Source organism: Neovison vison, chromosome 2, assembly GCF_020171115.1.
Source record: "Neovison vison isolate M4711 chromosome 2, ASM_NN_V1, whole genome shotgun sequence".
Lineage (NCBI taxonomy): Eukaryota > Metazoa > Chordata > Mammalia > Carnivora > Mustelidae > Neogale > Neogale vison.
Window position 1 is genome coordinate 188953972 of NC_058092.1, and position 25101 is coordinate 188979072.

At 45.1% G+C, this 25101-nt stretch overlaps 1 protein-coding gene across 1 annotated transcript in view; it reads left to right on the plus strand.

Moving 5' to 3' along the window:
• The window catches only part of LRMDA (leucine rich melanocyte differentiation associated), a 1057234-nt gene that overhangs the window by 300 nt on the left and 1031833 nt on the right, over nucleotides 1-25101 (plus strand). The window contains exon 2 of the mRNA XM_044239885.1: nucleotides 5838-5938. Within this exon, the coding sequence (XP_044095820.1) occupies nucleotides 5838-5938 (101 nt within the window). The remainder of the gene's footprint in view (nucleotides 1-5837; nucleotides 5939-25101) is intronic.

Genomic DNA, 25101 nt, shown 5'->3' on the forward strand with positions numbered 1-25101 from the left:
AGGTCGACAAGGGCCCCTCCACCTTCTCTGTCCCTAGCACTGCTAAGGCCGGCAGCGCTGATTGTTCCGTCAGGCAGAGGGGACCATGCCCACAGCTGATGGCACTTCTGGGGGCTCTTAAAAAGTGTGTCATTTAATAATCAGAAGAAAATAACTTTGGTCAAAGAGAACATTTTAATATATGCGTCCTTGTACTAATGAAGTTGTAAAATATAAACATTAGGAATATGTGTGTGTGTGGTTTCTTTATTTTTTAAGGTGCCCAGGACGGCAAAAATGCCTAGTTCCGGCTAAAGACCATGAAAATCATAGTGCATTCCGGCAGGCTCTCTAGGTTTGGGGTCCTCACTGCAGATCTGCCTCTGGATCCCAATCCTAGGCCCCTTATTCAAGGCAGCTAGAAGGCTAAAGTCCCCCAGTTTTATTTTGGCATCTGATTTCTTAGTTTATTATAGGGTGGGCATACCATGTTACAGTAGTTTCAGGTGTGCAACATAATAATTTGACAATTCAGTGCATTATACTTGGCTCAACACAAGGGTAGTTAGCCTCTGTCACCAACGTTATTACAATATTACTGACTATATTCCTAATGCTCTACTTCTCATCCCCTGGACTTTTTTCATAACAGTTTGTGCCTCTTAATTCCTTTCACTATTTGCCTATCCTCCCCGCCCCCCCGCCCCGGGACCACCAATTTGTTCTCTGGTATTTGAGTCTGTTTTTGTGCTTTGTTCATTTTTTAGATTCCACGTGGAAGTGAAATCATGTGGTATTTGTCTTTCTCTAACTTGTTTCACGGAGCCCAATAACCCTCCAGTTCCCTCCATGGTGTCACAAGTGGCAAGCACTCATTCCACACCTGACTTCTGGAACTGGTGTCCGAGGAATGGCAACATTCCAGTTTCAACTCGGGGTGACAGACACCTAGCCTCGCTTGCTTTCAGCCCTGTAGTGGAGCCTCAGGTATTCTCAGTCATTGCTGGAGGGATGCTGGGCCTAGGGGCCTTTTACCTTCTGGAAAAGCCAGGTCCCTCTTTTTAACCTCTGATTAAGCCAGCCCTCCTCCCGCCTTTCCTTGCATGCCCTAGAGAAATAGTTCTGAGGTTTTGAAGCTCACCTCTTGGATTGCCTAAGGCAGGTAGTGTCAGGCACAGTTAGTTTTTTGAGATGACTTTGGGCAAATGTTTTCACATTCTCAGAGTTTGGAAGTGAGAAGGCCAGGGAGGTACCAGCCTGTGGGAAAGGTTAAAAATGATGAGTCTTACTTAGATGGCCAGGAAAAGGGCTTTTGGGAGTGAACATGTCCGCCTAGAAGGAGGAGTTGGAGGAGAGGGCCTCTGCCCAAGAATGTCCCCTTCCCCGCAGACCCTAGGTCTCTGCATTTTAGACCCAGCATTCTTTGGGTGAAGCTTCTAATAACTTGGAGCACTTGATAGGAGGGGTAAGAACTTGCCTGTGCCTCCTTCTCTCTTCCCCGGTTTCCCTAACTTGATTATTTTGCTGCACCCCCTGCTTTTAGCCCACTCAAAGGGTTCAAAGGCAATTACTAACCTGTGGGTGAGGCATTTTGAGCATTAGGGGACTGTGCTAAGCAGATGGAGCTGCTGGGGAGGAGCTGAGAAGACAGGCTGAGGAAATGCTGCTGGGGTGTTAGTCTCCCAGGTCTGGAACCTCCTAGGCCAGTGGATCTGAGTGGCAGCCGGGGGTTTAGGTGTGGGCTTTTTTGCTTTGTTTTCAGTGTTCTGCCCTTTTTAGTTTCTAGGGACAGCCATAACAAGAAGTAGTTCCTGGAATGTGTGTCACATGGTACTTCTTAAATTTTGGTTGGGTCTTCTTAAAAAAAAAAAAAAAAAAAGCCTTCCCATGAGCCCTTAGTATTGATACTGTTCTTATTGCAATGTTGCCTAAATATACAAACATACAACCAGATAGAACTTTTTCTAGGTTCAAAGAGACCTATCCCCCAAATAAAGAGATGGTTTGAGGGCATAGAAAAACAAAACAAAACCAAAACAAAAAACCAAACATACCACCACTGAAACAATTGAATAAGATGGATGATGTTTTTTTGAAATTAGGTCATTGCTTTCAACACCACTGTGGGCTGACTGCTGTTGCCCTGGGTTTTAGGAGTCCTACGGGCTTCTATCAGCCCTCTCTCCACTCTTCTCTGTAAAATCTTTTTATTCAACATGAATCTGACTTTATTTGGCCTTCTCTTGGCTTGAATGCAACATTTATATCAGCATAAAGTTCTTAATCTTCTTTTTCCACCAGTTTATGACCAAGTAGTGGCATCGATACAATTGTAGATCTAAATGCAAACGTGGAATTCGGACCCTGAAATCTTGTTCCTAAGACATGGGAATAACAAATCCTTTCTTAAGGGTATTGGTCTGATTCACCTGTTTACTGAGTGACCAGTAGGTGCTGAGGACAGTGCCATGTACTCTTGTCATTGCTCTAAGTTAGTTGAGGATCTATGACTCACTGGGCTATTTCATGAGGATCGACTAGCTAACAGCCAGGTGGTTGGCATTTAATACATGTTAGTTCCCTTACTCATCATACCTTTGGGATGCGGTTTGTGTTAGACTAGTTTACAGAAGACGAGACCAGCTCTGTGAGATTGTGACCCATCCAGGATAACAGCTAGGAAGTAGCAGCCCGTGACAGTTTCTATTCTGACAGAGCTTTCACTACTGCACATTTAAAATCCAGGATTTTCCACTCCTGGGCTGAATATTATCAGAAAATAATTGTCTTCTTACACAGTCAACTAACACTTCTACCATGCTTAGAGATGTCCAGAGACCCAGACTGTCTCAACTGCAAACAGAAATCTGTAGTCCCCTGTAGTTGAGTAATTCCCTGTGGCCTCTGCTCAGGGGTGCTGGGTATGTGTATGGGTGGGGATTTTGCACAGACCTTCTTATTTTCCTCTCTGGTATCCCTCTATGGTTGGGTGGGGGCAGGGCAGGGAAATCTTCATCAGTTTTCATTTCCCCAGTAATGGTGTCCCTTTCTGTTACCATTCCACACAAGGTAGAAGTCTTGCGATACCGGAGACCTAAGGTAGGCAAATGAAAAGTACAAAACTTGGTTCTTTAGTCTAAAAGTAACTCACTGAAGGCAATGGCTCCTGTTCTGGATGTGCTCTTGCTTCTGTGGCATTTAGGGTCTCTTAATCTCGACTTCCGTTATTTGCTCAAGTAGCAAACTATTTTTGGTCTGGCTCTTTGGGCCTTGTTACAGTAGGTAGGCCTCTGCTCCAAGAAGCTTCCTGATACCCTAAGAGGTAATGTCTTCCACCTAGGAGTACTTGTTAAATAGGACTTTGTTCTCATTGTGAGTGTTGGTTGCTGTGCCTGGCAGTGGTTGCTAGCTGCTTTTAAGCCTTAAACCTTGTCCTGCTGATTTGGAGCCTTAAACGTGGCCAGCCTAACTCACATCTCTAAATGCCCCAGTTGGTTGGTGTGGTGGGGTGTCCAAGCATGCAGATGGCTTATCAGGTTGGCTTTCATCCCAAATTTTAGAGACTTGGTCTCCACTGTGGAAAGAGTTGTGCTTGAGTTTTCCTGGGATGTTATGTTAAGCTATTGTAATAAAACAAGCTGATATGTCTCGTTAGGCATGTGAATGATCTGCAGGCTTCGTGGTGATAGCTTCCTTGGTGCTCCTTTTGCCTCTGAAAGAGGATCCTACAGAAGAAAAGGGGGAGCAAATCTCCCTCCACCTAGGTTCTAATGCTCCTCTGGGGCTCTCAACGTCCTATATCATGAAGTAGGTCGCAACCTTTTAGCCAGGAAGATGCATTTTTGAAGCCAAAACGTGATGATAGATGTGCCACTGGTGTTTATTGATCAAGAAAATCCACATCCATGTGTGGATTCATAAGAACTCCATGGTGCCCAAGTTGGAAGTTCCTAGTCCTGGTGCAGGACTTTATCATTACGAAGCTGTCTTACAGTGGGCATGCCGCCGAAGTCTTAGTTTCTTTGTTAAAAACATGAGGGGTTTCAAGAAATGGAGTCCCTACGAGATGGAGTCCTTGGTGAGTCTATAAGGACAGAGCTCCGTTTCTACATCTAAACCTCAGCCTCTATGCTATATATACCACGGAGATCTTGAACGATACCTATGAGATTGGGTGCATGATGTGGTGAAAGGGATGGGTTTTCTGGTGATTTCCATGGGCCTCCAAGGTCACTGTGATATTCTACTACAGAAATGGCTGCTGATCGAGTGGGCTTCCGCAGGGGAATTAAAGTCCCTAGATTGATTGGGGCCTTATATCCCCAGTCTCTTCTTGCTGTATGATTTCCGTCTGTGTTTGGAAGCAGAAGTTTATTACCCAAGGAGTTCTGAGGAAGGACAGGTCCCATGTAGAAAATGGAGGTGGCTAGATTGAACTTAGAGACCTTTATTTTTTAGTCTGTGTCTTCCGGAGTCCAACTTATTTTATCGGAATCTGCTATTTTTCTGTCCTTTTTCCCAAACTTTTTCTCCTCGAGAAATGAAGTTACTGAGAGCGTGAGTACAGGATACTGTACTGTGCCCATTGGATAGGACAGGGCTGGGAGTAGACTTGAAACTGAGTGTAGGAAGATACAGTGTGATTTTTTTTTTAAATAAGTCCTATGAAAGTGCTATTTCTGTAGTTTTAGGACTGAATATTAGTAATCATAATTTCAACCTAATATCTTGAATTCTCTATGGCCACCATATTCTTGTCCCCATTAGGAAGCATAACCCCTGGGGGAATCTTTTACTTATTCCAAGACATTCTTACATGTATGTGTAGGAGGAGATGCATTTGGAGGGCAGGGAAGGAAGGATCAAGACTGTAGTCATGAATAGGCCCGAATTTCTACCTGGCAGCTGGGGGTAGGGAGTCCTTTAGAGAAGTATCCTATATTTTGATCCCACTGGCCAACTGTCACCCATGGGTTTGTTCTATGGATTTTGGAATTAGTGCCCTGTGGTTGAATTGGCAACTATCTGTAAAAAACGTTTTTCAAAGATTGGTTGGAGATGTGAGAAAGCCCTCTGACCTTCCTACAGTCAAATTCTGGCATCAAATTTCAATTCAGCTTCTTAATATTTGGACATACACTAGGTTAATAATGATGATAAAATAAGTAAAGAAAGGCCTAAGGGAACAGCTCTGCAGCCCGAGTGGGGTTGGTTGCAAAAGGCTCCCTGGAGACTCTTCTTGGAAGCTGTGGCCACCCTTCGTTTCCCTGCCGCCTTCAAATCGGCTTTGTACAGAGTGCGGGGGATGTTTTATATGGAGTAGTAATAGGATGGGATTGGCGGTCTGGGGAGGTTTTCTTGTCCAACCCTATTTGTTCCAGCACCCTGCAGGTTGAATGCTGGTAAGTGCATCTGCTGTGTCTTTTATGAGGTAATGTGCATAACAGGGTATTTGGCGGGGGAGGGGGACAGAGGAGGAGAGGGAGGAGGAAAGCCAGAGGGGCAGCTGTTGGAAAGGCCCCTAAACGAGAGGCTGATTGCTGTGTTTATATCAGCGTGCTCTGACATGGGGCCTTTTCTGGACACCTGAATCTGGCCAATTTCAGTCCAATTTCCATTGTGCTGGGATTAGCCTCCATCATGCTAAGGGTACCAGGAAAGGGGAACTCTTGGCAGAGTCCCTGAAGACCCCAAAGCTGATTTGATCAGGAAAGCAGTCACAAATGGGGCTTTTTTCTGTGTGTGAGGAGCGCGTTGGTTCAAAGTTGCAGAAGCAATCTTCAGATCAATGACTCAGGGTTGGGAGCAGCTGGGAGATTTCCGATTGCCACGTTGTTTCTGTTTCATTTAATTTCCAGGTGTCCTACATAGGCCAGGACTGCAGAGAAATTCCAGAGCACCTTGGAAGGGACTGTGGACATTTCGCAAAGAGGCTCGATCTGAGCTTTAACCTTCTGAGGTATGTACCCTTCACAAGATGCAGACCAGGCCAGGGAGGCCCAGTCCCCTGGTCATGGCCCGTGGGTGAAAATCACCATCCAGTTCTGCGTAGGGTGTGGGGGCTCTGAGACATGTGAAATCACACCTCAGAAGTGGGCCTTTGCTTCAGGTGAATCTTTGGCTAGCCTCTTTGTGCCACTGAAAAGGCTGCGAGCGTGGACATCCTTCATCTCCTCCAAGGTCCTCCAAGGGGGACCATCATAGTGTTACTTTGTTCTTTACCTTTGTCACTGATGACCACGTAGATAAGTTAGAACACTCTTGGGGAAGGAATGAGATGGAACCAACAGGGGCATTTGGGGGCGTTTAGGAATGCTTTTCAGGATAACCCCATCTCCCAGAGATTTGCTGAATCACAGGTAAGGTGCATATATGTGTGTGTGTGTGTTCTTCCTTTGATTTTTTTTTTTCTTTTAATGAATTGGAGCCTTAAATATTTTGTGATGATTTCTCCCAGATGGTATTTTGAAGCCATTCAGACACTGTTGGCATGGGGCAGGAGGGAGGCGAACTCTAACAACTGTTCCAATCTTGGCAGAAGTTAAGTGTGATCTTCTGTATTATTCCATTGGAAAATATACAGTGATTTCGTTTTTTCATTGAAGTTATCCATTGTGACTGGTTTGGGGGCTTGGAAGAGGGAAGTAGGAGGTACTTGGAAAGCAGATAACAGAGGGATACATGAGCAGGGGTCAGGGTGGTGGTTTTCCTAATAAGCTGGTTCCATGTAGGGCTTTTCTTCTAAGTGCTCCCTTGAGACCTGTGCCGTCCTCCAAAAGGAACAAACTGTCTTGGGGTAGAAGGAGAGATGAGATGGAATCCCATTCCAGGGCTCAGGCATTTTTGTGTTTCCATGACTTGGTCTTTTCTTTCCCAGCCTCTGAGTCCAGACACTTGGGAAATAACAGTTTGAGAGAAAATGGACACAATGCAGGGCGTGAAGTCACCAGCAGGTAGAGGGGACTTTAAACTGACAGAGCTTTTTGGGCTGGTCCTTATGGAGATTGCATGGTCTTTAGGGAAGGTGTGTCCAGAGGGTTATGTAGAAAGACAGTGGGCACTGAGTGTGTGGGTACAGAGGTTGGTATCCTTCTGGAGAGATAGGGAAATTGAAAAGTCAAACTGATGTGTAGTGTTGAGAGGATGCCAAACAAAGAAATGCTGACTCTAAGGAAGTTAAAGAGGGTCATCAGTCTGAGGATAGGACAAAAGGATAGGATAGGACAAAAGTACACAGCCTGGACCAGATAGTGCCTGGGACATGTGTGTCCCTTAAGAAGTTCCCCAGTGCAGACTCATGGAGAGGGTTTCTTTGCTTGGTCATTGGAAGGAGCTCTTTCTGTGTGACTGGCTTCCAGAAGCTTGGGGCATTGTGGCTCAGGCTGTGGCTGCCTTGCTGGTGGGAGCCCGGATGTGGGTTGGAGGAGGCTTGGCCCCATGAGGGAGTGTGTCAGCAGGGACAGGTCATGGGACTGAGTTGTCAGTTCTGAAGAAACAGAGCTGTCTTTGTCAAACTTGGAGGCCCTGCTTCCCTTTAGCAGAGAAGGGGCTGGACCCTGGGAGGGGTGTGTGTGTGTGAGAGAGAGAGAGAGAGAGAAGAAGAAGAAGAAGAAGAAGAAGAAGAAGAAAGAGAGGGAGAGAGAGAAATGAGCAGAGTCAGTGGTGAGAAGGGGCTCGATATGTAAGGATTTATCATGAGAAAGGACAGGTTCTAGAAGCAGGGCAATTGAATGAGAGGAAGGTTAGGAAAACAGATTTGGAGTGAGGGGAATTGTGAATCTAATTCTCCTTTGTTGAGAGGAGAACATTTCTGTAGTGTTGAGTTTGAGGTGCTGTCCCATCTGGTCAGGGGCCTGTTCCTCTTGGTGTGTGATCTCCACACTGGGTTATAGCTGGATGGGGGCAGGGATGAGCAATGGAGGGGTGCGCACACGGTGTAGACTTTAGGAGGAACAAATGTGCAAAGAGGAGGAAAACCTTCTTCTTTACATGTAGATTATTTTTAGCCTCCTGGTTCTCCTCTGCCCTGCTGTTACTCAACATTGGATAGTTCCAGAGCTATTTTGTGCATATACTACAATACGAATGTCTTAAGTGGCCATATTGTATTCCTTCTTGGCAATGTAGTAGTTAAAAGGGGGGCACCAGTCTTCAGGTAACCACTCACATTAGGAACATCCTTCTCTGTTGTCTTACCATAAATTCATAACCATACACCATCAACATTGTTAATCTCATTGATAAAAGTAATTGTTCTGCTGATTCTTCTATGGCCACTGTTCATGCTGGAGGGAAGGAGGTTTAGGGATTTATAAGCTCTAAACTTTGGTTTTAAGTCCCTGTACATAGAAAATTTTATCCTGTTACATGTCTGCCTTCTCTCCTGCGTTAATTCTTGTGAATCTTCTGCTTCTTTTGGATCTGCCAATAGTAAACTGGTTACCTGTCTATGCAGAAGGTTGTGGAAATTCGAGCTGTACTGTTTCTGGGACTCTGCCCTGGGGAAATGAAAGTCTCTGGAGCTGGTGTGTACCCTGTCAGGTTGCAAGTTGAAAATCGAAGCAGGAAAACCGGTCCGAATGAAACTTCTGCCTGGCTTCAAAGACACACATTCTCTCCTCTGCCTTTCAGCCTGCATCTCTTTCCTGGACATGATTCCCAGGGACAGGTGATTGCCATCCACACTGGAATAGGGGATAGAGGCTTTAGGGAGCTCATCAGGTAATGCCTAGGAGGAGGAATGTTGCTTCTTGAATTTTAATGCATTAATGATCACGAGTCCAATGTCTGCATCTGCATGAAATCATACTGAGATCTTGTTTTTTGAAGATTTTTTTTTTTAAGATTTTTTTAAATTTTTATTTATTTGAGAGAGAGAGACAGTGAGAGAGAGAATGAGCGAGGAGAAGGTCAGAGAGCGAAGCAGACTTCCCATGGAGCTGGGAGCCCGATGTGGGACTCGATCCCGGGACTCCAGGATCACGCCCTGAGCCGGAGGCAGTCGTCCAACCAACTGCGCCACCCAGGCGTCCCTTTTTTGAAGATTTTTTAAAAAAAATAGAAACATGATCAACATAGAAATGTTCAACACAAAGTATAAGGAAATGCTCTTTCTTCAAGTCACTGATAATCTTGCCACTAGAAATCACCACTGCTGACACTTTATTGTCTTCCAACCTCTTATAATGCCAAATATTTAAAAATGTGCTGTTGCTCACATTGTGTTGGAAGCATTTTCCTATCAGTAAATACTACATTACAGTTTTTAATGGTTTCTTATTTCTTAGTGTTGGACGTTTAGATTGTTTCCAGATTTTTACTGTTAAAAATACGTTATAAATATTCTTGTAATACTCATGAATAGGACTCTGATTAGTTTCTTGGGACAAATTCCTAGAGACAGAATTGTCAGAGGGGTCTGATAAAGATGTCAGATTGCCCTCGAGAGGTTCTACCTACCGATTTCTGCTACTAAGAATATTTGAGAACCCATTGTCCCAAACTCTTCCTTGAACTTGTTTTTGAGGTTTTCGTATTTTATTTTTACTCTGATCAACAATGTTCCTATGCTCTGGCCAGTGCTAGTTGTGTGATCTGCTCAAGGCAAAGAGCTTGTTAATGAGCCACTCCAGCTTCAATTTCCCTTTTTCCCCGGATTGGGAAGGGACAGAGTTCTCCGTGGTGTCCATCCCAAATTCCACATCCCCAAGGGCCCTGAGTCCCTAGTGATTGGAGTCGGTTGCTTGCTGAGCTGCTTGAACACAGTGGGCAGAGCAGGGCTCCCATGGCAAACAGTGATAAATACATCTGTGTCAATCCGGCAATAAAATGGAGAGGGTTTAATTGATCTATGGCAACAGGAAGCATACGTTTTAAAAATCAAATTATTTGCACTTGCATCTTATTTAGCATCACTCTGATAAATGTACTCGATGCGGGGATTGTTGAGGAGAAAAAGGTGGGAGCTTGCTTGTTGCTTCCCTGGCTTTGGCCAGGATGATGACAGTGAAAAGCAGGAGAGCTCTAAAGAAATGGTGGCTCTGTGACCCTCACCCCCACAAAGGCAGTGAGGTGGACACTGGAGGTGCACAATAAGGGTTCTAGGGATGGGCACACCAACAGTCGTGTCTGATAGGAAGTGCCAGATGAAACCGGGCCTGGTAACTTGCTGCAAAATTGGAAAAATGGGCAGGGAATTAGAAGGAACCAAGGCTTTGTGGTTAAACACCCTGGCTTGCAATCATGTCACTCACCCGTTGTTTAACTGGCCTTAGGCTGATTGTAGAAATGGAGTGTGTGACTGTGGAAAGTGCCTAAATTACGTGGCACATAATAGGTCTTCAAGAAGCATAGCTATAGTTGGAGCTGAAACATGTTGTTAGGGAGGCTGAAAGCCGAGGCTGAATCCTCCTCAGGGGCCAGTTCAATCCACGGTAGTCATTGGGGTTCCTGATGGACATTCAGGATTTTCTCTCCTTCCACACATGGAATGTTGGCACATCGCTGCATCCTTTGGTATGACCAACTGGCGGAAACTTGAAAAACCAGTGCACAGTTTGCCAATTACTCTTCAACCTGCTGTAATCCCTGGGTTCTGACTGTAAATGAGCAAAACCCTCGGCTTATCCATGTTGGATGTCAGTTTTAAATGAGAACAATGTAAGAGTTTAAGGTGTTTGTTAACACAGCATAACCTAGCCGATGCTAACCAATTACTTCAGTTCTCCAGCTGCCTTTGACATTCCATAGGCTCAACCCAATTGTCTTCTATGTATTTTCATCTTTGTCTGTTAGGAGCATACCTTTGTTCATAGTACAGTGGGAATGGGTCAGAGAAAATTCCCCACCCAGACTCGCAGGAGAACAGTTCAAAGGGCATGTTCTGTTGACATAGGTCTTCATCAAATCATTTCTTTGCAGCCGGGAACCTTGTCCATACTTGTTTTTAAAACGCAAATGCAGTGGTCTTACTTGGAGAGCACGTTGATCGTGGGGTGGAGATGACCACAGAGCTCACGTCCCTAAACCTTGAGGGGTAGAGATGGTGGTAGAAAAGATAGACTTTAGAAAGATAAACTGTTAGTGAATTTTCAAAATAGTTCTAGGGCATTGATGAATTCCAAGGAGGCAAGGATCTTTGTGTGTCAGAATGAGTGCTCTCAGTTGGGCAGTGTTGCAAAAAGCACCTTTTTCGTTCCAAGAATATCACTGGCCTTCCCTTGCATGGGAGGGGGGTGAGAGAAGATCACTAAGGGAGCAGATATCATGGATTAAACAGTACCACCGTCTTCCTCATCCAAGAATGTCCTGCCTTCCTGGGTTTATAACCCTCTGGGCAGGGAAAATGGGTTTTGAGCCACTGTGGGTAAGTCTCCGTTGGGGAAGTGGTGGAAGATTGGAGAGAGTTGTCTATGGGGCTGTCAGGATGTTCAGCTTTCTCATAGATGATGTTGTAACTTTCAGTGTGATTTAGAAAGTACTTTCATAAACAGTGTCTCCAGATTTCCTACTGTGTTTGTCTCTAGGATAAGAAATTCCTACACTTTCTTGGAATGCCTTTTATTTCCCTTCTCAACTGTTTTACTCCCTCAGAACCTTGGGTTTAATTTCCCTTTCTTTGTAAAGTTTGTCTCCCTGAGCTGTTTGAACTTGGGCCTCACCGCTCTCCCTTCTCCATCTGCCCTGCCGTCTATCCTGTGGACAAAGGTGCCTGCCATGTTTTCAGGGTAGCAGTTGGAAGGAATGGTGTTTTGGGGATAGGGCAGAGATTGGGCAAGCTTCACCCTTTCAGACTTTGTCCTCCTTGGCCCTTCAAGTTCTCAACCACAAAGTTCTGTCACAATGATGGAGGTAGGGGTTCTACTAGCATTTAGTGGCTGAGGCCAGAGATGCTTTGCAGGGCATGGGACAGCTTTGGGCAAAAAGAACCCTTCCCCATGCTAACAGCGTTTGGTTGAGGAAGACCTCTGAATCTTGTCCCAGATAGGTTGTAGAGTGACTCTCTTTGAGTTCCACAATAAAAGAACTTCGCAGATAAGCATTAAGAGGGGACTGGCTTCACTCTCCAAAGGAGTCCAGTGACAAGGTATCAGATGACTGACACTAGTCATGTTTATTGTCTTAATAACCAATATTACGGAGCTCTTACTATCTGCCAGAGCTGAGCAGAACACGTCAAGTGGTATTCAGTCTTCCTAACAGCATTTTACAATGTGACTGTTACTACCCACAGTTTACAGATGAAGCAACGGAGACCCAGAGTTGGCCCCAGACTACCCTGATGGTTAAATGGAAGAGGGGGGATTAAATGGCCGTGGGGATTTGACTTCATCTCTACAGCTACTCCAAACTGCTTCTTAAAATATAAGATGTTGCTTTTTTTGTGTGCGAGAAGATGGGCAGCCTTTTCCAAGCCTGTATTTCCTTGTGCAGGGAAAAGATTTCCTTTTTTTCTTAAAGTTACTGAGCAGCCTGCAGAAGCCACTATTGTGGGGGGGGGTCACAGTGGATTCTGCAGCTCCAAACTGGGGACCCTGTTGGCTTCCATGTCTAATCTGTTGCATTTTCTCGTCTGTTTCTCCAAAAACCTGGTTTGGAAACATTGGGTTTACAGGACCTCATGGTAAGACCTGGTCTGGCTTGGAGGTGGGGGGGTTCCCAGGAAACTCAGTTCCTTCTCTTCTTGCCCGCCTCTCCACGCTGGGCTGTGAGGTATGGCTCAGATGAAGGCCACTGTCATGGGAAGTGGCTTGGTAGTTGCTGTGGTTCTCTGTCCCAGCCTTGGGTTGGGGACTCTGAGACCCACTGCTGCATGCATGAGGGTTGAGTCTGGAGAGAAAAGAAGTGTGTGTGTGTGTTTGTGTGTGTCCCAGTCTGTATTTGCACATGTATTCACTTGCATCCACACACCCACCATCTGAAAACCCTCTTCCCTCTGATCTCCTCTGGGACTGCAGTGTTGGTCATTTCAGTTGTTCTCTGCTCCTTTATGATGAAAAGGGAACGATTATGCTTTTTGCTGGGTGCCTGTGTTTAAATGCAGGGATATAATAACTACAAATTCTCCCTGGCCAAGATTTTTCTATTAAAAGGTCTCTGCTCTCCCAGCTGCTTTCCCTTCCCCTTCACACCCCCACCCCCATCACTGCCCTAGCACAAGGTCACTTAAGGTATTAAATGAAGGAGAGAGACACAGATGTTCAGGTTTTTAGGGTCTCTCTCTCTCTCTTTTGCGCTCTAAAGACCCCTCCTCCTCCAGAGCCATCATTACAGAGATCAGCTCTGTGCCCCCCACCTTTGCACCACCTCCCCTAAGCACCTCTCTGAGTTTATACAGAACCCGATTTTCAGTGTCCTTGAGTGTCTGCTTTTTCTCTGGTTCTGAAAAAATAAGAGACGGGTAGAGCAGGGAAGACCAACAGAAGAGGTTTAAAACAAAACAAAACAAAAAAAACCCCAAACCATTCTTGAGATAAAACAAGACTTATTAAAAACAATTGGAGGGGAGAGCCGGAGAGGGGGTGTTAACCCCCACATGCCCTGTTTTCTGCAGCTGGAGAAGTGTTTTAAGAAAATGCACCATTGTTAAAACTTTTTTTTTTTCTTGATGGATTTATTTATAAGGTAGAGAAATATTTTCCCCATAATTGGGTAACTCTTAATAGTAGCAATTGCATATTTATCAGTGTGAGGGGCTGTTATTAATGTAACTGTCAGGCCCAAACACATTTCTGCATTAAATCCATTTAGTATGTGCATTATTCGGGCTCGAATGTCACCGGGACATCAAAGCCCCGTAGGCATGGAGAGCTCAGTGCCCTGCTGTGGCTGCCGAACAGGCCCTTGATCAATAAATGTAACATGTTAATGCAGAGCAAATAGAATAAAAGATTTCTTTGACAAGACATGAAAAATCACCTTGTGGCAGCTGGCATGTGATGCCGTTTCTGGGGAGACACTAGCAAAGTTGATCTGACAAGTAAAGAGGAGAGATGATGGTTGTAAGGTGCTTTTGTTTCAAACTTCTTTCTTGACCTGTCAGGTTTTGAAGGCGCCTCAATGGCTCTTTTTTGTCATGTGAAAATTGTAGTCTTAGGTAGTTATGAAGCAGTTATCTCTTCTCAAATTGTGAATGCTGCTGTTTAATTGATTCACTTAGCATTTGAAACTGTCACGCATTAATAATTGCGAAATCCTGTAGATCCTGCTCTAGTGTGTCATGCTTAAATGTGTAGTTATCAGAAAATTAATATCCTTAATGAACCGGTGCTTTCAAACTAACATTGCATGAAATCTCTTTTGCCCTTTGATTTGCTGAAGCCACATCCGCCAGTTTGCAGAGAGAATCACCTCTCGACAGTTTGCTTTCTTGATGCCCCACAAATGCCAGCTTTGCTGTGGGTACATCGCATGCTCAATGACAATAAATATAGTAATTATACTGGAGTTAGTAATTAACATAATTGTAGTCAATTACGACAAATACAGTGCAGAGCTAAATAAATGAGAGGGGAGAAATTAGCAAGCTAATTGATTTATCTTTACTTGGCTTTCTATTACAACTGGCAGGGCTGTTTTTCTTGGGGTTGGGGGGGGGCGAGGAGAGCAGGGGAAAAAGTCCCTACAAGGATTGTTTACAAGTAACTGATTTTGTTTTGAAGTTGCTTTGTCTTTTGAATTATTATGCGTCTCCCCCCCACTCTGCTTACAAGGAGGAAAAGGGAAAGAAAAAGATAATTTAAATGCCAAGGGAATATTTTTGTTAATTTAGCTACATCAAACTGAATGCACCAGCTAAAGCGAGACAGGATTTAGCTTTCAGTAAGGCTTGAGGAGTTAGAATTTTTTTTCCCTCCAGCTATTGCTCTGGTTAAAAAAAACGTTTCAGGGTGTGTGTGTGTGTGTGTGTGCGCGCGCACACATGTGTGTTCTAAGTCTCCATCAGTGAGGTGGTTCTTTGCCGAATAGTACATAGGGAGGTTATATATGCATGCTAATTTGCTCAATTTTGTGCTGCTGGCTTGGCACAAGAATTGGGCATATTTTACATGGTTCAGCCCCTACTTGGTCTTGTTACATCTCCCCCTCTTGGTACCCAAGGAAGAAAAGGTGGAAAGCAGTGGCCAGTGTTGGAGAGGGCAAGGTGGGGGGCTTCATTGAGGCCCCCCTGCTTACCTTTCCTTCTTTGCTACACCAGAGTGTTCCCTAGGGTCCTGGGCTATCGCACTCCTGAGGCTGCCTGGAAAGTTTTTGTTGGGGCCTCAGTGCCTATTGGTTTTGAATTGGTTTATTCTGTGCTGCCTGGAGCCCTGGTTAATGGTGTTTACGGTGCGTCCCTGTTCTTTGTTCACTCCCTCCAGTGTGACTGCTGTGCATGCCACTCGGGGAGCACGTGTGCATGTCTGGCGACCTGGGGTTGCATCATCACAGCCTGTGTTTTCTCACAACTTGGAGAAACAGGATTTTTTTCTTTGCCTCATGACACGCGAGGGGCCAGGTGGCCAGAGCTCTTGGAGGGTTGGAGTGCTTAAAATCTTAGTCTTGGGTTACCCAGGACTAAATGCAGTGCTTTCCAGACATGACCGTTCAAGGATCCGGCATCATTTCTCAAGCTTCTCAATCCTCCCAGGTTATTAGCAAACAAAAATCTGTTTCAAAGACTTTGATTTCGCGCTTCATCCTGAAGACTCCATTGGCTCTGTTTCTGCTGTGACGCGAAAGGAGAGTTAAAGGCAGGCGTTTTACTTGTACCTAGGTGGTGCGTAGGCAGAATCCTGCAGGACCTCGTGTGGAATTGAGTTTTTCACAGGCACCAACATGCCGCCCATATCTGGGAACAACAGGCTGTAGTTGGACACGACTCTGTGTGGTCATTCTTCATGCGTACTTCATTGGAAATCGATTTCTGATATGAAATATTTATATACAAGGAATCACTTAAATTATTGAAAGTTTGCCGGCCTAATGGCCTTTCTGATGAAGTCTCAAATTATTGTAGTAACAAATGTATGGATCCGAGGGGGAAAGACTTGGATCGTGGGTGGAGGAAGATGGTCTCTGGAACTCTGGCCAGAGTTGGATATGGGTCAGTGAGATGCTGGATGATTCCTAGGTACAGCTTTGTTTACCGAAGAAAAGGTGCATTCTTTATATGGCGTACCTCCGGTGAGGGTACCCTATGGGGAGCTCCCGGCAGAGGCAGTAAAGAGAGGGGAGAGATAGCAGACGTGTGGAGAAAGACACTTGTGCTGCTGACCGCTGTCCGAATGCGACATCTGTAGTAGTTTCGTCCCCGTGGACTCCGTGCCCCTGCTGGTTTTTAATGCTGTTGACTCTCCTGAATGGTGCTCAGATGTGCAGCAGATGTGAGTGGGAAGAGCCTAGGATGATGGCAAAGGAAGCCCCTTTTCATTTTTAATACTGCAAAATTAAAGTTGCCCCCATCAGAGCTGGCTTCATTTTCTTTCCGTACTGCTAAGGAAGTAACAGGACGGGCGATAAATTAGATGTATTCTTTTCAAATAAACTGCTGTTTGCAGAGACACTGTTTCCCCCAGACTCTTTGCTGTTGCACTGAGATCTACACCCGTGGAGATACTTAAATATGTGTGTTTCAAGGTGCTTTATTTCTTGACGTTCTAGTGACTTCTTTTTCTTTAGTTGGTTTGGTAGCAGCTCTGTTGAGGGAACCGAGGAAAAGTCACTATGGGATGGAAGAGCAAGAGAGCGGGGATGGAGTTAGTGGAGAGCTTTTGCTGGGAAAAGGCTTTCCACTTTCTGAGAAGCCGAATGACTGGGCGTTTGCTTGCTGGCACGTCCGTTTGTGAGGGGCTACCTTGGCCTTGCCTGGTGGGGAGTTTGTTTCTGGGGCTTATTTTTCAGAATGGATTCCCTCTCCCCTCAGAGTGCATCTGTGTGCTAGCCCGATCTTCTGGATTTACACGTCCAAAGAACAGGGGGTGATGACGACCCTGAGGGTGAACTTAGGAGGGTGGGATGTCTTCTCCTGTGGGGACCGTTGAACTGTGGGTTTGTCTTGGTTGACTCTTGTGAATTCTTTCCAGATACCTGAGCCAGACCAACCTCATGGAAAGCCAATCATCCTTCCAGTTTTAATTAGATAGAACAAACTAGTATCTTGAATTCTGTTCTTGGAGGCGGGGCTCTGGTAAGAACCTGGCCTGTGGTATAGAAAAATGGAGCCTGGTGATGACTCCCAAAGGTTCTTTGGTCAAGTGTCCCGCCTCTGTAGAGTACTGCATTGTTCCAGACCGTGACACAGGGCCTCAGAAGGATGACTGCAGGGAATTTTCTTCTTCCTTCTTAGCTGGTAAGTGGAAGGCAGGATTGGGGTGGCTTAAGTCCGGGAGGATGCCAGCAGGCTTACAGTGGTCTTTCTCTTTCTTGCTGCCATGTAGAACTGGGTCCCTCCAGGGATGCACCTCTCTGTCAGGTAGTCTTCATGGTCTTTGGATGGCTCACAGTCATGACCATAGATGACCATTCAGCTAAGTGGAGGTGGAGAGTGCTCAGAATGGCAGGGTTCCCCCCAGGCTATCTGGACCTTGGGTCATTGTTGTTCAGAGGTCCCTTCTGCTTGTTGTAGACATGTGAATATTCTGTGCAGGCTGAGTTATTCCAGCACCTGGAGATTAGAGATGTGTCCCCTTAAAAGCTCACATGCTCAGTGTGAATATAAAGTGAGTCTGGGTTAAATTGCAAGAACTACACAGGGCCACTGTCAAATCTAACCAGAGGACCTTGAGAACTTACTAGTTCTCTCTTATTGGGAGGATAGTTACTGTTTGCTGTCTGGGAAGCTTGTTCTGAGTTAGTGAGCAGCTATGGGAAGCCACATAGGGAAAAGGCTGAAACAGGGACTTGACCTAGGTCAAGTTAAGTGATAGCCCTAGTTAGCCCCAGGACAACACACTTGAATTTAGTGCCATGAGTATACTATTGATCTTCATGCTCAAGAAGGCTTCAGGAGGGAGGACTTGGTCAAAGGAAATTTGAGGAAAAGCTTGGGACTTGAGGCACAGCTTGAAGAGAGAGCAGAGTTATTTCTGGGCAGGGCAAATAGCTTGCATGATGCTAGCGCCTTGGAACTGGGCTTGTCCGGAGTGGAGACGGTGAGATCCTGGTGTCTGTGCCCTGAGGAGTTTTGTGGGAGTCCAAGAGGAGAGAAATTGGAGAGGATGGCAAGCTCCCGGCCATCCATGCAGACTTGTATCTCCTGTGCTGTGCAGAATGGCAGCGGTTCAGTGATGTAACAGCCCAGTGGGGAGGGAAGTGAGCCAGGCCAGAGTCCATGGTGGAGGCCAATCAAGGACGGACTTGGGTGGGGGGAGGTATGTGTTCTCCCCCTCAAAACCTCACCCTGGAGTGACAGGCATATGGCAAAGACAAGCCAGCTCCAGCTGGTGGAGGGCAGCCCGTTCCCAGGCTCTGCAGGCCTGAGTGTCGGCCCTGACACATAGACATGGCAATTATGCTGTTTGAAGGGTCACAGTTAATGCAGTTCTTCCATGACTCCTGCTATAAGCATGCTGGGCCACTTAGCACCCAGCAAGGCCCTGCAGGCTGGCCCTGGGCTTATTCAGAAGGGGAGGAACCAAAACTTGAAATCTCATCTTTGAGAAATTGCACTTGATACTGTTGTCCCATGCCGCGCAGTTTCTGTAAGACTGCCACTTCGGGGTGCATCCCTTCCCCGACTTGCACATGATTGGTTCTGGGAATGCCTTGGGGCCTTTGCAGTAGCTCTGCCTCCCATTGGAATGTGAGCTTTTCCAGGATGGGAGGACAGCTGCTTTCAGGAGAGCCTAGGGCGGACTTACGCATGTCATACGTAGGTGCCCCTCTGTCGGAAAATGCTATCTTAATTTGGGAATTTCTCACTTGCTAAAATGGATGCTTAAAAACATGATATTACTTTAAAAGAGAGAGCAGTGACGGTTCCTTGGTCTGCTTAAGTCCTTACAGCAAGTTAGGCGTTCACGGTTTGAAGTGTGTGGAGGGGAAGGGACTTTGCCAACGGCTTGCAGCTAGCCGGTCAGTGAGGAGCCCAGACCCCAACCTCAAAACCTACATGCTTAGCTCCTACACCTTATTGAATTCCATTGTGTTTCCCCTAATCCTAATTCACTGCTGTCCTCTTTATCTGGTAAACTAGTGTAGGTTGGTAACTAAATGGTAGAGAAGAGGAAATTGTCTTTCAGGCCCATGGGAAGGGAATAACCACCACCTCTTCACCTCACGAGTCTGGTGCTGTTTGGCTTTTGTCCCCAGACTTAAATTTGCCCTCCTCATTTTTCAGGGGAGATAAACACTGTAGCCTTTGGAGTTTATACATCAAATATTAGTGTTTTGAAAGTCTGTAGAAAATTAGGCCGCATTAACTTTTATTTTCCTGTTTTTTTAGGAGGATGAGCAACAAAACACAAGAAACTGCCTTGCGCTCAAATAAGAGGGTTCTTGGGTGGGGTGGGGCCCCTGCTACGGTTCTTGGATCCCCCTCAGGTGTGTGTGAGTCCCATTGCTGCCGTTGTCTCTGGACAGCCCTTTAGGGGACATGAGGCTTTTCTCCCTGTTGGTTACAGGCAGAGAATATTGTCCACTTTGGAGAAGGTCTCTGGATCACACAGGAGATAGGATATTTAAGTGCATATGCTTTGTCAAATGCTAGGTACCACGTAACTATAGTTATTTTTTGCAGTTCTGAGATGTGATTGTCAGAACACTAGTCCAAGGTGAAAAGCCTAACCTGATGTACATGTAGATTGCAAAATGAATATCCCAACAGGTTTAGTTAGCATCCTATAATGGGTTATTACCATTATATGTATGTATTTTATTTATTTATTTTTAAAAATCTTGTAAATGAGCAACCGAACTTGTGTTAATTTGAAGCTCAGTCATTGTTGGAGACCAAAAAGCCAGAGGAGTTCAGGCACATGTCTGATCTGGTAGAAAAGCAATGAGCTCATGAGACAGGATGCCTGACGGTTAGTCTTCAGTCCGTCACAAATTACCCTGAGATATTGAGCAAGTCATTTAATCTGTGTTAATTTCCAAATGGAGGTAGTGGGCTCCTCTATTGAGGTTATACAGATCAAATGAAATACTAAATGTAAAAGAGTTTTGTTCCTGTAGGTAATATACCAAAAGAGCTGGCTATTTCAGAAACAGTTGACTTGGGGCGCCTGGGTGGCTCAGTGGGTTGAGCCGCTGCCTTCGGCTCGGGTCGTGATCTCGGGGTCCTGGGATCGAGTCCCGCGTGGGGCTCTCTGCTCGGCGGGGAGCCTGCTTCCTCCTCTCTCTCTCTCTGCTTGCCTCTCTGCCTACTTGTGATCTCTCTCTGTCAAATAAATAAAAAAATAAAAATCTTTAAAAAAAAAAAAAAAGAAACAGTTGACTTCGTTTTTGATCCTTTAGTTTTTGAGCAGAATTAGCTTTAGGATTATTGAGCTTGGGGTCCTATGGCATTCGTTGTTTGTGACTTGTGTCCAAATCAAAAAGGAGATCCTAGTCCTACAGTGTGTTTCCTTGCAAGGAACATGTGACTGTATTCTAAAACTAAGTTGCTCCCCTCTCATTTTCTTGGCTTTACCACAAGTTTTATGTAATTTCTGATCTACATTGAATTGAATGGTTCTGTTGTAACTAACAGGGTCTGTTAGCTTTTTTTTTTTTTCTAAAGGGGCTTGTTGGAGCCTCTTCCCAGAGGATAACTAAAAAAAAAAAAAAAAAAAAAAATCACATTTAAGCAGTGTGCAGGGCGGTAGAATGCGGAGATTTGAAAATGATTTACTACTAAAGGAAAAATGTACTTGTGGAGTATAAAGTGAGATGGTAGAGAAGGTAAGGAGAGAAGCATGGGCTGGGTCATCTAGAGCGAGAGGGCTCTGGATTTTATTAGTGAAGACATTTCTATTAGGAACTGTCTGAAAGCACTTCCGTCTGTTGCCCCTGTGAACTGTTGGTGCCACGCTGCGTTGCCCACTGTTCTCCCGCCCCTCCTCCCACATAGACCAAACAGTGGTAATGATAGAACTTGAGTGGTTCTGCAGCTACCCAGCTATCTCCTCGGGCCCCTCCAGCTCTGAGGATTTTATACCCCTTTAAGCGATGAGGGAGCTGTGGCTCAGATTGAGAAGTACTATGCCCAGTGTCACAGGGCACACCTGAAAGCCAGGACTCTCCTGGACCCCACTTACCACGCTCCATTCTCCCCATGGTACCCCACACTGTGCTTCATGGAACCACACGTGGTCAGTAGGAAACTTAGAGGTAGGGTGGTTGAATTGAGTGATTTTCCACGTTATTTTTCTGGTGGCAGAATACTTACTTGTCAAACAGTTCTATATAGAAAAAACCATTTTGGGGGGCGCCTGGGTGGCTCAGTGGGTTAAAGCCTCTGCCTTCGGCTCAGGTCATGATCCCAGGGTCCTGGGATCGAGCCCCACATCGGGCTCTCTGCTCAGCAGGGAGCCTGCTTCCTCCCTCTCTCTACCTACCTCTCTGCCTACTTGTGATCTCTGTCAAATAAATAAAATCTTTAAAAAAAAAACCATTTTGGGTTAAGGGTTTTAATATTTTCTGAAGGGAGCCACCAAAAGTGATGAAGCTTTTGAGGTGATCACGCACGAGGTTTGGCAGTGAGGTTAGAGACAAGGGCTGTTTTCTAGCAGTCCTAGCGTTGACCTTGTTCTTGGATTTGCCTTTCTGCAATACCTAAGGCTAACCAAGTTAAATAGTTGCGAATGGTAAATTTTCTCCCTCCTCCCCCCTTAAATGTCATCTTGTAAATATCAGGATATTCTTTAATAGACAATTTTAAGAAGAAACGTCAACGTCTGTACAAAAGGAATTAATTTGGTAGTACAAGATCATACATAGGCTGTTGCCCTCTAGGGTGTTGAAATTTGGGTATCTAACATGTTTGAGAGTGCATACTGGACTTAAATTATGGTGTTAAGAAAATGGCTAAAGTAATTCAAATGTTAAATTCAAATTCAGTCACTTCAAGAATCTCAGAAGCCCCTTGCAGTACCCTGGGGTTCTATGGAATAGTTGGAAAAACGCTGGTTTAATACTTTCTTTTAACAAAGGAAATGGAGACCTAGAAAGTGCAAATGGTAAGGTGGTGCTAGGGAACAGGATATCGGACCCAAGAAATGTTTACTTTTTAAAATTAGTTTTTCAGGGCACCTGGGTGGCTCAGTGGGTTAAGCCGCTGCCTTCGGCTCAGGTCATGATCTCAGGGTCCTGGGATCGAGCCCCACATCAGCTCTCTGCTCAGCAGGGAGCCTGCTTCCTCCTCTCTCTCTGCCTGCCTCTCTGCCTGCTTGTGATCTCTGTCTGTCAAATAAATAAATAAAATCTTTTTAAAAAATTAGTTTTTCAAGCATTGCTGGTGCTTTCTTCTGGTTATAACGTTATACTGGTTTCATACAGATTTTTAAAAACATGAAAAATGTGCAGAATGAAATAACCTGTGATCTTATTGCTGAACAATGAACCACTAATTCTACTTTTGACATTAGTTTGTTCATAACTTCTTACCAAATTAGGTTCAGGCTGTATATACAGTCTTGTATCTGCTTTTTCCCCTCTTAATGTTATATCACGTGATTCAGTTTTGTCTGGTAATGTGGTCTTTCAGTGATTGTATAATATTTGTTCCACGGATGCACCATCATAGAGCCATTTTCTTATTTACATATATTTAAATACCGGTTTCCACTTTTAGGTGTTAATAAGAAATGCTGTGATGATCATCTTTGCCTATAAATCGTGGCTTCACTGTTCTCACCATTTCTTTAAGATAATTTTCTGAAGACTGGAATTTACCGAATTAAAAGTCATGGTAACAACGTCTCCCCTTGAGGTCCCCATCTGACCCTTCTGTCTACCACAGGAAAGTCCAGGGTGTGGAGTTTTCTCCTTCCCTGTAGGCTGTTGGATGGGGCTTTGGATGGGGGCTTGATGGGAAGAATCTTTCCGGGCCTTTTGACCTAAGCCTCTCTCTCTACTGCTTCTCCAGAGACTGATTGCTGGTTCCAATACTGATAAACTTAAGATCGGTCCAACATCTGTGGGAAGGGGAAAGGTCCACTTCACCAAGGCCTGGCTCCCCTGAGTTGGTACACCAGCCCTGGTCGCTGCTGGGACACAGAGCTCTGGAGGCTCCCTGGGGGCAGGCTTTGCCAGAGCGGGTGCCGAGAGGGGTCCCAGAGGTTGCAAAGCTTGCGAAAGATGTCAGGCGAGGAACCCAAACCATTTTCAGCTTTTCCTTTGCAGATCCAACCTTTTAAGCATACCTACATTTACCTGCAATGGCAATCGTTTTGCATTTTAATGACAAATCAAGTACGCTAACTTGCATTTGAAACGAAAGTGCCTTAAATGTCTCTGGCTGTCAGAATGAGATGTTAGGAGCTTGATGAAAAGCGAACAAAGAAGACAAAGTATGAAGCCTGGATACAGTGCAAAATGAAATAAAACCTTGTATGGCCTGTCAGGGGTGTCAGTTGATATTCATATCTAAAGCACATTATAGCATTACTTTGCAGCTCATAGCTTACTCATCTGTCTTTTTTAATTCATCACATTCGAGCCCACATCTTTTAAGTCTCGTGTGTCAACAATGGAAGAAATCTGTTAATTGACAAATGAGTGTCACAAATGTGAATTGGTGCCTTTACATCAGCGGCAGGTGTAGTCTCTTTTGTTTTTTGTTGGATCTATTATTGGCATAAGCCAGTGTAAGACATCTGTCTTTGTCGGAATGAGAAATGACAGGCCTTCTTGGCTGTCATTGTCTTAGTGCGTGCTCATTCTGTGAGATACTGTATAAAGATAAAATGTCAGTTAAAAGAATATGAAAAAGTATCTGGAGGAAGTCCTTAAATTACTCAGAGAGGGGATCCGGGAATTGGGGCTGGAATTGAAATCCGAGCGTTTCAGTTTGTACCTATCACACCTATTTAAAAATAATATTTCCTGAGTAACAGGATGAGGTTATCAGGCATTTAGGAAAATGTTATGTTGTACTGGTATAATTAGCTTTATAAGGTTGGGAGAGAATCTACCTTTGCAAGATATGAATTTATTTATTATAAGGTCATCTCTCAGACAAGCACAGAATTGTCTCAATAAAAACACTCCGGGTAGGATTCTGGGTGTTGATTTGCATGTGTTTTGAAATATTGAAATTGTTCCCCTCCAATTTCTTTTTCGGTTATATCCCTATCTGAGACTGATGAGGAGCATAATGAAATAAAAAGCAGCAGTTGTGGAGTGATGAGACAATTAGTGGGGGGAAAACTGTTAGTATCACTGAGCTCCTGGTGGGTTTAGAGATGCAGGCGAGTCTGGACACCTGAGGCTGTGCTGTTAACTCCAGTTACTGCTGGTAAAAGACAAGGCGGGGTGAGGGGGCAGGAGGTCTGACAGTGGAGGAATGCCCTGCTCCCTCCTTGGCTTGGGCATGAGCTGGGCAGTCTGGACATAAAAGGCTGATAGGGACAGGGCGATATCATTGGAGAATGTCCTGGGTGTTGGGGGGCCGATTCTTAAAACATGCTTCCTAAACCTGAGTATGTTCACACATCCTCTGGGGAGTCTTACTAAAATGCAGTGTCTGATGAAGTAGGTCTGGTTTTGGTCCTGAGCCTCTGCATTTCTCACGAATTCTCAGGTAATGCTGACGTGCTGCTGTGCAGACCCAGCTTGGGTAACCAGGAGTAACCCACAGACCCTCTGATGGGCTCGTGTAAGACAGTATGTGGTTATGAGAAGAGGGAGGCCTTTGGGGGCACTGCACTGGGGTACATGGATTTCTATATCAAAAAGTTACTATTTTTTTTTTGTTTTTCCTCTACAGATATTTCTAGCCCTTTTGGAGGAGGCCTGGGCTCACTGAATCCCATCCCCCCTCCAACTCTAAGTGGCTGGGAGACAGATTTGTCTCCTAGTCAATGTACCCTGCCTTCCCTAAAGGGGTTGGCATTGTGTGACGTATGTGTATGCCTTGTGCACGTGCACTCATGGTGTGGCTGAGGAAGGGCATGTTCTGAACCTTAAACGTGTGTTGGCTGAACTTGTGTTTTTGTGTGA